This window comes from Nycticebus coucang, chromosome 15 (genome assembly GCF_027406575.1).
Source record: "Nycticebus coucang isolate mNycCou1 chromosome 15, mNycCou1.pri, whole genome shotgun sequence".
Taxonomy (NCBI): domain Eukaryota; kingdom Metazoa; phylum Chordata; class Mammalia; order Primates; family Lorisidae; genus Nycticebus; species Nycticebus coucang.
In genome coordinates, this window is record NC_069794.1 from 10,046,891 (window position 1) to 10,062,913 (window position 16,023).

Below are 16,023 nucleotides of genomic sequence, written 5' to 3' on the forward strand. Positions count from 1 at the left end.
CTGTCACAGATATCAGCCCTTCTGTAGCTATTCCTGATGACAAATGCCCTCATGAAAGAAGAGGCACCATAGGCAGGGCATGATTCTCATTTCTTTCCAATATTCTTGGCTTAGAAATTACTAAAATATTGTTATTTATTTATTAAAAGGAAGGTGATTCTACAATGTATAGAAATTTCCAAAAATGTACATGGTAAGTACATATAATTATTATCAATTAAACATTTAGAAAATGTTCTGTTTTTTTTTTTTTTTTGACACAGAGTCACACTTTGTTGTCCTTCATAGAGTGCTGTGGTGTCACAGCTCACAGAAACCTGAAACTCTTGGGCTTAAGCGATTCTCTTGCCTCAGCCTCCCAAGTATCTGGGACTACAGGCACCTGCCACAACGCCTGGCTATTTTTTTGTTGTTGTTGCAGTTGTCATTGCTGTTTAGCAAGCCCAGGCCAGTTCAAACCCACCAGCCTGGGTGTAGGTGGCCAGTGCCTTACCCACTGAACAATGGGCACCACCTAGAAAATGCTTTTTAAAAAAGAAGATGTCTTCAGATGGAGTGGTGAATGATCATCTGGTCTCACGTTACTGTCTGCTGAAGTAAAGTTTTCTTCTCTGTATTTTCAGCTTCACTTGGTAACATTCACTCTGCTTCTAGCTCTTGACTACATTTGATTTTCTTGATGATCTCCTTTGCTTACTATTTACTACATCAAGACTTTTCCAATCTATCATGTTTTCTTTCTTCACTTGGCTGCCTGAAAATTCAAATTTGAAGCTTAGTCATATTGATCCAGTTGAACCATGATTGATTTCTATGCATAATTTTATTGTTCTATATTCTTCTAAGTATCTAATAGTGAGTTGATTTTAAATACAAAGGGAAAGGGCAAGGCACAGTAACTCACAGAAAACATGAGACATAAACAAAAAAATGGAAATAGTTGCTCTTATTTTGAGAGAACAAGATTCTAAATCTCACAGTTGTAATGATCATGCAAAATAGAACCCTGAACATTCAACAGGTCACTGAGAATATTCCACACATTACTCAATAGAATGCTTATCTGAGCAGCTCCCTAACTATATTCATTTCTTAATTTTTTTAAAAAAGAAGATAAGGAGTTTCTAATGATACTTTATTAATCTGTGCATTACCTAAGGAAATGACTCCCTAGCTGTTATCATGCAATAACTGTCTAATTCACTCCCTATTCAATTTACTTGGTGAAACAGTATGACAAAGCCTTTAGAGAAACAACAAAGATAACTTATACACATGTATTTAACATGAGCAAAAAATCATAAGCCAAAAACACAAAGCAAGCTTTAGAATATTTCTAATTTAGAATTTCCAATGAATGAGAATGGAGAGAACAGCTAAGAATAAATACCTGAAGAGATCCTAACTGAGAGTTTAGGAGTTGAAGAAGAGAACACACAAGACAGAATGCAGTCTCCATAAGAGGTAATTCCACCCACTGTAGTGAAACTGCAGATTGTTAATAAAGAAAGTGAAAAATCTTAAAAGTAAAAACATTTCCTGCAAGGGGAAGACAGATTGTGGGCAATCCGTGAGAACACAGGCTTAAAAAATAATAGAATACTTACATAAGAAAGAATCAACCTAAAATTTTATAACTAGTCAAACTATCATTCAAGAATAAGACGAAGGAAACATGAAGAGGATTTGCCAAGCATTGTCATTTACTGAAAGAATTATTAGACAGTGCCAGAGGAACAGATGTGAGATATAGACAGCAAGGCTAGAAATTGATAAAGAATACCAGCAAAGAACTACTGACCATTCAGTTAATGGTCATTTGAGACTCTGTCTCAAAAAGTTCTTTTTTTTTGAGACAGAGTCTCACTATGTCACTCTCGGTAGAGGGCTGTTGCATCACAGCTCACAGCAATTTTCAAACTCTTGAGCTTCAGCGATTCTCTTGCCTCAGCCTCCCATCACAATGCCTGGCTATTTTTTTGTTATAGTTGTCATTGTTGTTTACCAGGCCCAGGTTGGTTTCAAAACTGCCAGCCTAGGTGTGCGTGGCTGGCGCCCTAACCCCTGAACAACGGGCACCACCCTTTTCCTTTTTCTAATTTTTTGAGCCAGAGTCTCACTCTGCTTCTCAGGCTGGAAGGTAGTAGCCTCAGCTTAGCTCACAGCAACCTCAAACTTCCAGGTTCAAGTGCTGCTTCTGCCTCAGCTCCTCCCCACCCTCCCCAAGTAGCTGGGACTACAGACACACAGCATGACACCCTGCTAATTTTTCTATTTTTTAGTATAGATGGGGTCTTGCTTTGCTCAGGTTGGTCTCTGAACTGCCTACCTCCTGCCTCAGGCTCCCAGATGCTAGACAAAACGGGCAGCTCAGTGAGTAGGGTGTTGGCCCCATATGCTGAGGGTGGCAGGTTCAAACCCGCCCCCGGTCAAACTGCAACAAAAAAATAGCTGGGCATTGTGGCAGTGCCTGTAGACCCAGCTACTTGGGAGGCTGAGGCAAGAGAATCTCCTAAGCCCAAGAGCTGGAGGTTGCTGTGAGCTGTGACATCACAGCACTCTACCAAGGGCAACAAAGTGAGACTCTGTCTCTAAAAAAAAAAAAAAAAATTCTTAAAAACAGTGACAATACTTGGGGAGATGAAGGCACTTTCCAATGAGTTGTTAAACTGTGTTCAGATCCTTCTTGTGATAAGAAGGTGGAAGGAAATAACAAACGGCCATGAAATTGGTTAGAAAAACTTCAAGTTAAGGATTGTGTTGAATATCTTCAGTTCTCCTTTCTAGGTCCAAGTTTTCCCTTCAGGCTTCTGCCACCTAGAAGATTAGGGGAGGTAGGAGAGTGACGTCAGCGTACCCGGCTTCTCTGTGTCCAGGTTTGTTAAGATTCCAGCACTCTTTCTACCTCTTCTGCAGGCTGGTCATAATTCTGCTACTCCTGCTGGTCTTCAGCATTACCCTCCATGGTTTATCCACATGCCCACATAAATACTTTAATTCAAATCTCAAACAGAGCAGAATTTGAGTGTGCTATCTGATATTCTGACTGATACAAGTATATATGTTTTTAAGAAAGAAAACTACAAAGTAATAAAAATTCAATCTAAAGCTTCTAAGCAAATAGTAAGAAAAGAGAATTAGTATAGTACTAGAAGTCCTAGCCAGAGCAATTAGGCAAGAAAAAGAAATAAACGGCATCCAAATAAGAAAAACAGAAGTTAATTTGTCCTTGTTTACAAACTACATTATCTTATATAGAGATAATCTTTATATACAGAAACTGATTCATGCAACCATGTACCCATAAACAATGCTGAGTGAAGGCAGCCAGTAAAAGAGAATGTACTAGGGGTGGCACCTGTGGCTCAGTGGGTAGGGCCCCGGCCCCATATGCCAAATGTGGTGGGTTCAAACCCAGCCCTCTCCCCAACTGCAACCAGAACAACAAAAAGAGTATATACTGAATTAGACCATCTGTACTGACTTTAGAAAAAGGCAAAACTAATAAAGAAGCGGTGGAAGTCAGAATAGCAGTTATCTTTGAGGGAAGGAGTGATTAAAGGAGGGTAAGGAGGAGATTGTTGAATGAAGTTAATGTTCCATTTCTCATTGTTCACTGCAATTTGCATTATAATTTGTGACTTTTTCTGTATGCTTGTTATACTTAATAAAAAGTTTATTTAAAAAAATCGACCATATAGCAAGCCCTAATAGAAGTCTGAACATACCATATTCTCTGAGTACAACACATTTAAGTGAGAGTAATAACAAATACAGTCATCAGACAGCAAGATAAAAACTATAGAGATTATAATAGAAAGAAAATTAAAATAGCTTATAAATTATTGTGAAGAATACCTTAAAATAAAGATACATTTCTCCATTTTTTTCCCCACAAATCATAGACAACATTGGCGAGTGTAAAGAGTTGATGGAGCATTTTGCTGACAACTTCCTCGTTAACCTTCTTACTTTCTGTAATTCTTTTGTGGATGGAGGATGTGAATAAGAGGTAGAAGAATTTGTTGACCTTAGAAAAACTATTTTAAGGCCAAACCATGTAGGATTTTACTCAGCCCTATTTTGTGGAAGTGGTGCAAACCTGGACCACATCTCCCCAAAGCCAGTCGTTTTAAGGAGACATTTGCACAAGCCCTTCCTGCAGGAAGCACCATGTCTTTCAGTGTTTTTTTTGTTTGTTTGTTTGTTTTTTAGGGTGACAGCAAAAAATGGTCAACTTAGGAAAAATTAAATTCAAATTGTGTGTTAAGTGTGTATGCACAGAAGTTACATTAGAGGGAGAATCTGAATTAATAAAGATGATCTGAATTTTAAAGCTTTCATTGGTTAATATTATGGACTGAATGTCTGCCTTTCTCAAATTCATATGTTGATGCCCTAATTCCCCAAGTAAAGGTATTTGGGAGGTATTTAGGATTAGATGAGATTATGAGGTGGGGGTCTTGGTGATGAGATTAGTACTCCAATTAGAAAAAACACCAGAGAGTGCTCTCCCTCCCCACCCCCATGCACCAAGGAAAGGCCATGCGAACTCACAGTGAGCCATCTATAAGGGAACCCTCACCAGAGACAAAATTGGCTGGAACATTGGTCTTGGACTTCCCAGCCCCCAGAACTGTGAGAAAATACATTTCTGTTGTTGAAGCCACTTGGTCTATGATATTTTGCTATGGCAGCCCAAGCAGACTAATACAGTTGATTCCATGCAGACAAAACTGAAATCTTCTAGAGACTCAGAAACAGATTTTCTAACACTCCCAGAGGCTTGCCAAATTCTAATCAATTGGACAGCTAGATGTTGGAGATAAAATTGGCAGGCATGTATGATACAGATTTGAATTTTTTTTTTTAATAAATAGACTATTGATTTTCAAATATGGTTAGTTATAGATCAGTGTTATATTCTGCTTTGGGTTAAAAGCCATTTAGTACCTTCTGTATGTTTAACATAAATATTCTTCATGTGCAGAAAATGATATATGATGAGTTGGAGGGATGTGATACCTGAGAATATGCTCCCCAATAATTATTTTTTTTTAATTGATGAGCAGTCAGTTTTTAAGGAATCACAAATAACTTATTTAGCATGTCATTGGGCATGTTATCTGAACAATATAGTTTGTCTTTGAAGCTTATCTTTGCAAGTTAATTAGAAATAGCTACTTTATTTAAGTAGCTGCTTTGTTGACACCTGAACACTTTAATGTGCAGGGAAACCCTTTGAAAGCCAAATGTTTATTTATTTTCAAAGTAGTAGAAAGGAGTACCACCTTTGGGATTCAGCCCTGGGTAGAGTCTCTGCTCTAGTGAGACATATCATGTCAGGGGAAACTCATATACCTCTCTCTACTCTGGTTATTTATCAGGGAGAAAAATAATAGTACTTTTAGTGTTGTTTAAATTTTAGTGAATGATGCATGTAAAGTACTTAGCACTGTGCTTAGTACTTAGTAAATAAGATTTAGCTATTATTATTCTATCATCATCTTCACCATGAGATAGGAAATATCTGAGTTAATTGTACCTTCTTCCTTTTGGATCTTAATTTTTAAAAATAGGATTGTGTGTAGAAGTTTTGCACATCTTTTATTAGCCTTGTTCATAGATAAATGATGTTTCTGGCAATACTACAAAGGGGCTAAAAATTTTTTTTCTTTTCTTTCTTTTCTTTTTTTTTTGAGACAGACTCTCAAGCTGTCGCCGTGGTAGAGTACTAGGAAATCACAGCTCACAGCAACCTCAAGCTCCTGGGCCCAAGTAATTCTCTAGCCTCAGCCTCCCAAGTAGCTGAGACTATAGGCGCCCACCACAACACCCAGCTATTTTTTGGCTTGGGCTGGATTCGAACCTGCCAGCTCTGGTGTATGTGGCTGGCACCCTAGCCGCCTGAGGAGGGATAAAAAAAATTTCCACAGTGACCTGGCGTCTATACGAAAAGAGTAAAACTGAAATTCTATGACTGAAGCATAACAGAACTAAAATTAAAATTTCCATAGATGGAATTAATAGCAATATGGAAATAATGTACAGTTTCAAAAAACCAAAGTCAAATAAATACAAAGGGAATCACATATAATCACATATTAAAACTGCAGAAAATCAAACATAACCATAAAAACGCAAAAGTAGTCACAGAAAACAAGGCACTAGGGGAAAGCAGTAAGAATATTACTGACTTGTCAAAAAAAAAAAAAACCTAGGGAAATTAAGACAACAGTATCATCATATTTAAAGTATTGAAAAATAAAACCTCAATGTAGCGTTCTATAGATAGCCAAAATATTTTTCAAAAATGGATGTGATATAAAGATGTTTTCTAGACAAAGAAAATCTGAGAGAACAGTGCTGTAAAGAACAAAGCACCCCAAAAGGTAAGTGTAAATAAATACCGATGACAGTTACAATCTTAAGTTTAAAACATATGTAAAGATAAACTATATGTCAATGTAAGTATAAAGGATAAGAGGTAAATAGATTTCAACTGTCATAAATTTCTTGTATTATGAGGAAAATGGTAAATCACTTGAAATCAGAATTAAGAGTCGAAAGAATTTTAAATAATTTTTAATAGGATCTGAACTTATAATGTTACCAGAAATAAAAGAGCTTAGACTTTTGCTTGCATGTGTGGGTGAATACATGGGAAAACTGGTTTTTGACGAAAAGATGGCACAGAAGTTATTATTTCAGTTTTGTACATTTTGTTAGAAAATTATGAGGAAAATACTTAAGGAGATGTTTTAGAAAAACTTAAAGATCACCAATTAAGCTACCAAAAAATTTCCTGGAGAATACAAGATGTTTCCTATAATACCAATGGTCAATTGATTAAAAAAATGGATAATTTCAAGCTTTTTAAAGCTTCACATGAGTTGTATATTTTATTGATTGATTTGAGGTGGGGTTTTGTTCTGTCAGGGAGGGCAATACCACAAAAGTTTACTTCCTGGCTGAGTGACACATTGGGCAAGTGACTCAGCTTTTGCTTTTCTGTGGCACAATTTTCTTGTTTGTGAAAAGCAGATTGCATGGGTACCTATCTCATGAAATCACCGTCATCACGTCCTGTGGTAATTAGAGTATCCCACCCTGTGATATTTTTCTCTGTTAGCCCTGCAGATCCATTATCTACCCTTTTCTGTTCTTTGCCCTCAGAGACCCCAAAGACTGCATCATCTGGCTGCGTGTCTTGTGTCTCCCAGTCGTAGGCAGCAGCTGGAGAACAGAGGAGAGATGGATAAATCAGGGCTTTTCTTTCTCACGCCCTCTCTGCTCCTCTTCCTCAGTCCTGGCTTCTCCCTTGACCTCCAGGGCTCAGAATGTCAACCTCACCTGCTATTCCGGCTGTCCCTGCAGTCCAGGTGTATTCTGTCCTCTCTTTCCCTCTGGGACGGAGCAGTGTACAAGTCAAATAATTTCATCTATTCTCTTACGTGATAGTTGAATTTGGTTTTGTAAACCTCTTTTTTTGAGGAAATATAATACATAAATCCAATTAAGTCATTTGCATTAAATTCAAAGTGGAAAGTGCTACAGATTCAACTTCATTCTGTCCAAAACATGGTCTATTAGAAGCCCATGCTGGGGTACTTATAGGAAAAAAAAAATCTCTATTTACATGTTTAATAGTGTGTGATAAAATACACACACAGGTGTCATGGTCATACCTCATGTTTGAGTGTCAAGTAAATCATCACAAACTCAAAGCAAATTCTTTATCAACAAAGCACCATTAAAAAAAGTTGGTGACTTCACATCTTTTGTAATATCCTGGATGGAGATGAAACATTTTCTTCTTAGTAAAGTATCATAAGAATGGAAAAGCAAATATTCAGTGTACTCAATAGTAATATGAAGCCCGTAGATGATCCAGTACATGCCCAAATAGGAGAAAGACTCATTTCAATTCAAGTTGGGGGGAGAGGATTTGGGTGCTCGCCCTGGATGGGCATGGGGTGGGCGGGGGTTGGCACACCTTTTGTGTGTGGGACATTACCACAAGGGAACTCTACCTAATGAAACCAAACATTTTAACCTGGTTGCTTGTACCCTCGAATTAACCTGAAATAAATTGAAAACAGAAACAAGGTACAAAGTACCTGTGATGGCTTAGAAACTAGGCAGAGAAAACACCAACCTGCTGTCTATAAGGTGTGGAAAGTGTTGAAGAGGTTGTTTTGAACATTGATTTGGTTTAAATATTACTGCCACCTGGATGGGGTATCAGTCAGAAATACTTTAGAAGCTTCCTATTCACTGGTTTAACGTGTTTGAGTCCAGGAGTTAGAGACTTAGAACTGAGGGAAAGTCGGACAGTGCCAGTCAGGGAAACTCTTCAGCCATGATCTCAGCCTGAAGTGGCTGCTCTGAAGAGTTGTTGGGAAGCGGCTAGGATTTCTGCCTGCAGCAGCAAAGCAACCATTCTCAAGGATGCCAAGAACCGACTGTGAATTTCACACTGGCCGGCAACTGACTTCAGAGAATAATGGTCTCGTCTGCTATCCAAAGTTCTTTGGAGGGTTTCTCATTGGGGAAAGCTGTTCTGCACCACACGGAAAGGGTATCCTGGTAAATTTATTTCTGGCTTCTTCAGGTGAGCTTGGAACAGGGTTGGGATGCACCTCTTCTGTTTAGGCACATAAAATTATTCTTATTATGCAAATTTATTTCCAAATTTTGTAAACTATTTTCTAGGCTAAACAATCTTGTGAAGTTTAGAATATATCCATCTTTCCCTAAATGGAAAAGTTGAGTGGAAAAATTTCTCCTATAAATTTAAATAATATATCCACAGTTATCCTATTCAATGGAAATTAAGAAACTGGATTCTATGTACATAAAATGTAGTTGCCCCTTAGAATACTTTGAATCATAGACAATAATGATTTTCAACTTAGGGGATACTTTCCTAGAATAAGGTATAACAAAATGTTGGGTTAGTGAGGAGAAAGGTAGTTTGAAGTAGTTTATAAAAGTTACTGTTGTTTTGATTTGGTTTTATTGAAGATATTGAATTCATCTTGAAATTTAAATCACATAAAAGAAGGTTTAGTATGTGTTTAACAGGAGACATGGGCTACAAAACTCTAGAGACATTGATAAAAAGGTCCTCAGATTGCTTAGAGACAATCCTTCTTGTGAAAGGATCCTTCCACCTGCCTTAGAGGATGAAAGAGGGGTCCTCTGAACTGTTTCTGGGGCTGAATAGGGAATTGGGGCTTTTGTTAGGCATACCTCTATGGGTTGAAATAAAGCTTATTACAAGGAGAAATGAAGCCTCCTCCTGGATTGTTGCCTGGAGAAAAAAGCTCATATTTCTGAGGGCTCAAGAGAATTCACCTGCTTTTACCTGTATCTCTTGGCAGGTTCCCTCTATTTTATTATTATATTTTCTACATCTCTTGGCAGTTTCTCCTCTGTTTTATTATCATATTTTCTGAACCTAATAGGAACAAAGAGGGGAACTTTTTCTCATATTGTTTTTTAGTATTTGGGGGTCTTAAGAGAATAATTCTGCCTTTTCCCTCTTCTAAGTTCAGATTCAATTAAGAAAATGGCCACATAAGTTAGAAAGACGGAAATAAAAATATTAGTTATATTGCCAAAGGGGTTTGGGAGGTGAAAATTTGATCCGTGGATAAGAATAAGTGTTCCCAGATGCTCCCCCCACGTCTGGAATTACAATAACTATCCAAGGAAGAGTCTGGATCTGTAGAGTGGGCACATTTACCCAGAACTTCCGCCTTCTTTTTTTCAATCCTGTCTTGCCTTGATTTTTTCCAGAGGACAAAGATTCTAGTGTAAGTAGTTTATCTGGGAGAGGTACAGCAGGTGAGAGGAGATTGGATATAGGGAAGGGGGAAAGCCAATAGTGTGGCCACTAGCCCAGCGGGGAAACTCTGTACACAGAGTAAAACACGCACTTCATTATTATCCCTTGCAAAAGGCAATGGGGCTGGAGTATTTAATGGAGGTGATGGAGAAATTCTCCCAGGGAGTGTTAATTTCTACTCCTTGCTGTGAGTGCCTGGAAAGAGAGGCTTTGTGTGGTTTGAATAAAAATCCCTCCAGCTTAGAGATGGAGACACTGACAGCTGAAGGTGGACGAGGGCATACCGATATGGTAGGGGAAAAAGGACACTGTGGGGCATTGATAATGTCTGCTGCAAATCGTGTAGAGTTCAGAGAGACACTGGTCTCCAGACCGGCTTCCGATGGGTTGCCATGGGCTCTGAGCCTGAGTCAATGCGTCTTGTATGGAGGATGTGAAGCAGAGGAGTCTGAAAACCTCTTGCAGGCAGACAGATCACAAAGAAAAAGAGAAAGAAAGGGGCTGGGCTGCTGACATCATGCCTCCTTTATTGAGAAGTTGGGAAGGAGAGGAGAGAAAGATTGAAGTCACCTGCTCAGACTGTTCCCTCCAGGAGAGAGGGCAGAGGTTTTCTATGCCACAGGTCAGTATAGGAACATAGGGAGAGGAAGAACAGGATGCTAAGGACTAGTGCAGGAATGTGAAATTTAGAATTATTCTTTAAAAGATGAAGAGAGTTGTTAACACCAACTATGGAGAAGGAATGTGTACAAACTACATAAGGGGTCATCTTTTTAAAAGAGATTTAGAAGGTAAATATAGACACTGAGGTCCTCACATACATGTTGGTCTTCTTTTTCTATTCCTGGTCCCTTTACAACCAACTCTTTCAATCACTTTCCTCTCTGTTCTTGTACTTTTGTCACTGATGAAAGCTTTATTGCCATTGTCAAGAGCTCTAAAGTGCCATAGGTCACATTTGATGGGCAGGGAGCAGGGCAGAGAAGGAGACAGGGGACATAAGGTCTGATGTTTGCACCAGGGCTGAAGATAATAAGCAAGTGTGGTTTGCGAGAGACAACTGAGAGAAAAATAGCTGCTATACTGAATAGCAGGATGGGAAAGAAGGGTGGGAGACTGGAGAGAGCCTATGGTTTATGTTATGTACTTATGCTCATTGTTCTTTTTAAATGAATAAATAATACACGTGTATGGTTATTAATGCAAGGCCAGTCCATAAGATAGTAGAAGGAATAAGCTGCTGGAACAAATTCACACAATACTATGGTCTGAATGTTGGTGTCCCCTCAAAATCCCTATGTTGAAACCACATGCCCAATGTGCTAGGATGGAGAGGGGCTGTGCCCTTTGGGAAATGATTGGGTCAGGAGGGGACGGTTCTCATGAATGGAGTTATTGACCTTATAAAAGAGACCCAAGAGAACTCACTTTGGGTCACAGCTAGAAGTCACCCTCTGTGAGGAAGTAAGCCCATCAGACACTGTCAACACCTTGATCTTGAATTTCCCAGCTTCCAGAACTGTAAGAAATGCATTTCTGTTGTTGCCCAGTTCATGGTATTTTGTTGTCCAGTGGGAATGTACTGAGACAGGCTCGCACAGATAAAAGTTTCTTTTTCTGTCTGACAATGCAGGGTCAGGTAGGCAGTTAGTATAGTTTGATGGCTTTGTCCAAGTCCCCAGGTTTCTTCTTGATACTTCACCATTCTTGGTATGTTTTCCTGTCCATGCTGGCAAAGCTGCTCAGGTTGTTACTTTTAAGTTCATAGGGAGCATGGAAAAGACAAGAGGAAGCCAGAAATTTGCTTTGAAGAATGTGTCGAGGGAGTTGAACCTGTCCCTTCTGCTCACATCTCATTGGGAAGAATCTGGTCACCATATTTAACTAGAATGGTGCTGGGAATGATATTGTCTATCAGGGTAGCCACGTGCTCTTCCAAAACTGTGGTGGAGTTTTATTAACAAAAGGAGGAGTTAACTAGAAGAGCATCAATTGAGAACAAATAGAAAAAGCATGCTAAGACATTCTCACAGATGTTAGGTGACTAATCTCATGAATGTTCACATGTCCTATATAAAAGTAAAAATCTCTGTCATTTTTGTCATGAAATTCTGGTCATTACACAAACTTTTAAGTTTTCTTACCATGAGATGCTGAAGATAAGTTTAATTTTTAAATGAATTTAATTATGAGGGCTGGATTTATTTTACCTTAGTCTTATGAAAAGATAGACCTACATATTTTTTTAACCTATGCATTATAGATTTTACTGTCAATTCTTATAGTTTCAGTAAGGTACTTATTATCTCATTTTTTACTTACATGCATTTTAAACATGCATTTCCTTTTAAATAATTTTCATTTTTGTTATCTAATATTAATTTGAATGGCGCATGGCAATGAGTAAGCAAATACTTTCATATTTTCTTAAACAAAAGTTAAATAATGATCTGGAACTCAGGTCAGCGTAATAAACATCTTTGGATCATCTTGGCTCGGGAGGTGCCTAAACCTGGGTTAATTCTTGGACCACCCTGGGCCTTGGTTGTGTTGCCAAAAGCCTCCTTTGATTTCATGACTTATTATTCAACATGGAGTCTTGCATAGTTACTTTCACAGAGTAGACGCTTAATAAATATTGGTTGAGTGTTTGAATGGGGCATTCAGAACTCGTCAAAAATTGTGGGTCCTTTGGAACAAAAGTAACTTGAATTGGTATTAATCAGATTTTTCAAACAAAAATAATTGCTTTGGGGGGGAGTTTGTTTAAAAATGGGAATAATTGCCTGTGCAACATAAGGAAATAACATGTCAGTAAATATGGAAAATAAACGAAGAAATACCGAAATATCATACAATGTAAAAAAATTGCTTCTAAATAGCATAAAGTCTGAGAAGAAACTAACACAGTACTTGGCATAATAGAGTCTCAAAGATAGAAGTCACTTTTTATGTGTTCCTTAGGTCACAGGACAAAGAAGTGACAAGTTTTCCACCAATACAAAGCAAGGGAAAGCACAGCTTCCCGGCAGTCATTCTCTATTTTAATAGGGAACAAATTCACTGTCACAATATGGAGAAGAAAGTTGAATTTGAGAATTTAATAAGAGCTGGTTTGAGAAATACTGTCTTTATATAAATTTAGCATATAAAAAGATCCAGAAATTACAGAACATCTCCTCAAATTTTACTCTATTTGTAAAATACCCCAGGGAACTCAGCAAGCTTTTACAGAACCTAGAGCCTGGTGAGTTCAGAAGACCTTAATGGAGAATATTTTTTATTCAACTGTTTCTCTGGTATTTGCCCAGTGGTAATACATTGGGATAGTCTGACCCCCCCCCCAGGACACCAGAAGGTTATAGAAACAGCATATGATATCTGCCTCTGATTGATAGCAAAAATTATTTCCTAATTATTTGGCAATGCTATCCCATTTTTCCTCTTTCAAAAACAGAATTTACTCTTTTTTTTTTTTTTTGCAGTTTGCATCTTAGTATGTCATTTGGTATTAAATTCTTATACTTTTAGTATTCCCTCTTTTTTAAATTTCCTGAACTGCTTTAGATTGCAGTAATCTTAGTAATTTTTAAAGCTGCATGACATGATTTTTTTTGACACATCAAGGCCATCACTATTTAGCTTTCCAACTTCTTAATTTTAATAGAATTTGCTTCTTTTAAATTCTTCTTCTATCTTACATAAAATTGATGTTTCCTAAAAGCTCAGGATATTGGACACAAATGTTAGCTTCTTGAAATGACTCTTTAACTACTAACCTTTGGGAGTGGGGAAGCTGTTTATTACATCTTCATTTTTTGACAACTGATAACCCAGGAGTTAGGTTTCTTTAAAACCAGTCTCCTTCCACTAATCCTTAATGATATAAATCTACATTTGTAATTTATAGATAGTTTGATATATCATGTAGTAGAGTTGTTTTAATTATTTTTTTTAAATTAACATGGCACTTCTAAATATGTATTTTTGAATTAGAGTTACAATTTTTATATTAATTTACCTACAAAAATGGAAATCAGCTGGCACAACTTTAATTCATTTACCTAAAGAGAGCAAGAGTGATCAATTTTATTTCTCTCAATGCTTCGCTCACAAATATGATGAGATGCTCATTTTTACTAATTTTGAATAGTGAGCACACTGGAGTTTGTTGTATTATTCTTTGTAATAGTTTGTACTACTTCATACATTGTATTTCCCCCCCAATAAAATAAATCAACAACTCTGCCTTAAGGCATTTAATCTTGGGTGGTAAGTAGGAAGCTGGGTTACATCTTAATAAAGTAGAAAGTGTGCCTGTTTTGTTCCGTTAGAAGGTCCAGGTGATATGCATGAAAGAGAAGTAAATGGGTGTGAATTTCATGTTAGTTCAATTAATGGCTGCAGAAACAGGCACATCATCGGGGCATGATTTAAACTGGGTACTTTCTGCACAAAAATTCATTTAAAGATAATGTGTGGTCTGTCTAGAAAAGGAGTAAAATTCCTCACGTACAAATGACTCTCTCCACGAAAATACAGTTTGCCATCTAGATTTCAGTGGTTTCCCTTTAACAGGCTGTTTCTGGTAATGAATATTTGTCACCTACCTAGTTTGTATTTTTCAAACAGCACCTTCAGTAGGTCTCAAATAATAAGAATGAAAGGAACTTGAGTTTCCCTTAATGTTTCAGATGTTTTACATGCTGCGTTTGAAAATGTAAAGATGGAACTAATTTTGGCTGTGTGGCAAGGTATGCTCCACTCCCCACACACCCCCACCTCCCAACATATATTTTGTAAGGTTTACTCATTATAATTGTTAATTTTCTTTTCCAAATTCACTTTTAACGGCAGGCTGGTAGATGGGCTCCAAGAGCTAGCGGCAGGCCCACTCGTGCCGGGGGAGGGGAGAGGGTCGCGCGCCGCGCGGGGCTGGACGCGGGCGGCGGGTGGGAGCCGTCCCCGGCAGAGACTGCAGTGACACTGCCCTCCCTGGGCTGGTTGGAGCATCTCACTGGTGACGGGTCTGAAAGCACGTGGCTACGTCATGGAAAGCCAGTCTTTTCAATGCAAACTTCAACTCCTCCTCCTCCCTCTAATGCCTGTAACTCGCATCCGAGGCTGGGCGAGGAATCCGGAGGGGAGATTTTCCTCATGCTCAGGGTTGTTGCAAGCTGGAAGAGTGAGCGGGAGGACGACGAGGATTCGTGGCGCTCTCGACCTACTACAAGACTGACGAGGGGAGGGGGCACCTAGATTTGCATCTTTTCTTCGTGGTCTTTGAGAACTGCAGGTTCAATCCGATCCTACTGAGCGCTGGCGATTGATTATAAAAAAAAAAAACAAAACACCCGGCCCTGGGAGAAGGGAGGCTCTGTCTTCGGCTGTCAGACTGAATCTCGGAGGAGGTGGTGTTGGGGTGTGTGTGTGGTGGTGGTTTTTTTTTTTTCTTTTCCTTTTTTTTTTTCCTTTCTTTCTTTCTTTCCTTTTTTTTTTTTTCTTTTTCCCTTCTCTCCTAGGGGCTACACAATGGCAGTCTCCTCTCAGTAAGATGAACCCTGCTTCGCCTTCTGCAGATCCACCCATCTTCCTAGCGATCAAGTAAAAGGCTATGGTTTTCTCTTTGGGGATCTTTTGTGCATTACTGCTCTCCCTGATTAGTTTTGGTCTCAGTTGGGATTTCTTTGCTTTTTTGTTTGGCTTCATGCTGAAAAAGGATTTTTTCCCCAACCTTTTGGTAATAATCCGATGGTGACCAAGGGGGGATAAATCATTCACCCTGGCCGAAAAAAAACAATCGCTGAGAAGTCTCAAAGAAATATACCACGTGAGGGGAAAGAACTGGGAGAAGATCCGGAATATTATCGTTTTTCCTATGGTAAAACCGGTGCCCCTCTTCAGGAGAACTGATTTCAAATTATTATTATGCAACCACAAGGATCTCTTCTTTCTCAGGGTGTCTAAGCTGCTGGATTGCTTTTCGCCCAAATCAATGTGGTTTCTTTGGAACATTTTCAGCAAAGGAACGCATATGCTGCAGTGTCTTTGTGGCAAGAGTCTTAAGAAAAACAAGAACCCAACTGGTAAGCAAAACATGCCTCATGTTATGTTTTTCCTGGTAATAACCTGTCCGTTGCTCATCCAGCTAGATCTGCAGTTCTGCTATG

At 38.5% G+C, this 16,023-nt stretch overlaps 1 protein-coding gene across 1 annotated transcript in view; it reads left to right on the plus strand.

The window, feature by feature from the left end:
• The first annotated feature begins 14,972 nt into the window (after positions 1-14,972).
• FGF14 (fibroblast growth factor 14) overlaps positions 14,973-16,023 on the plus strand; it is a 675,946-nt gene continuing 674,895 nt past the window's right edge. Inside the window, exon 1 of the mRNA XM_053563372.1 lies at positions 14,973-15,939. Coding sequence (XP_053419347.1) covers positions 15,732-15,939 — 208 coding nt within the window. The 5' untranslated portion in view covers positions 14,973-15,731. The remainder of the gene's footprint in view (positions 15,940-16,023) is intronic.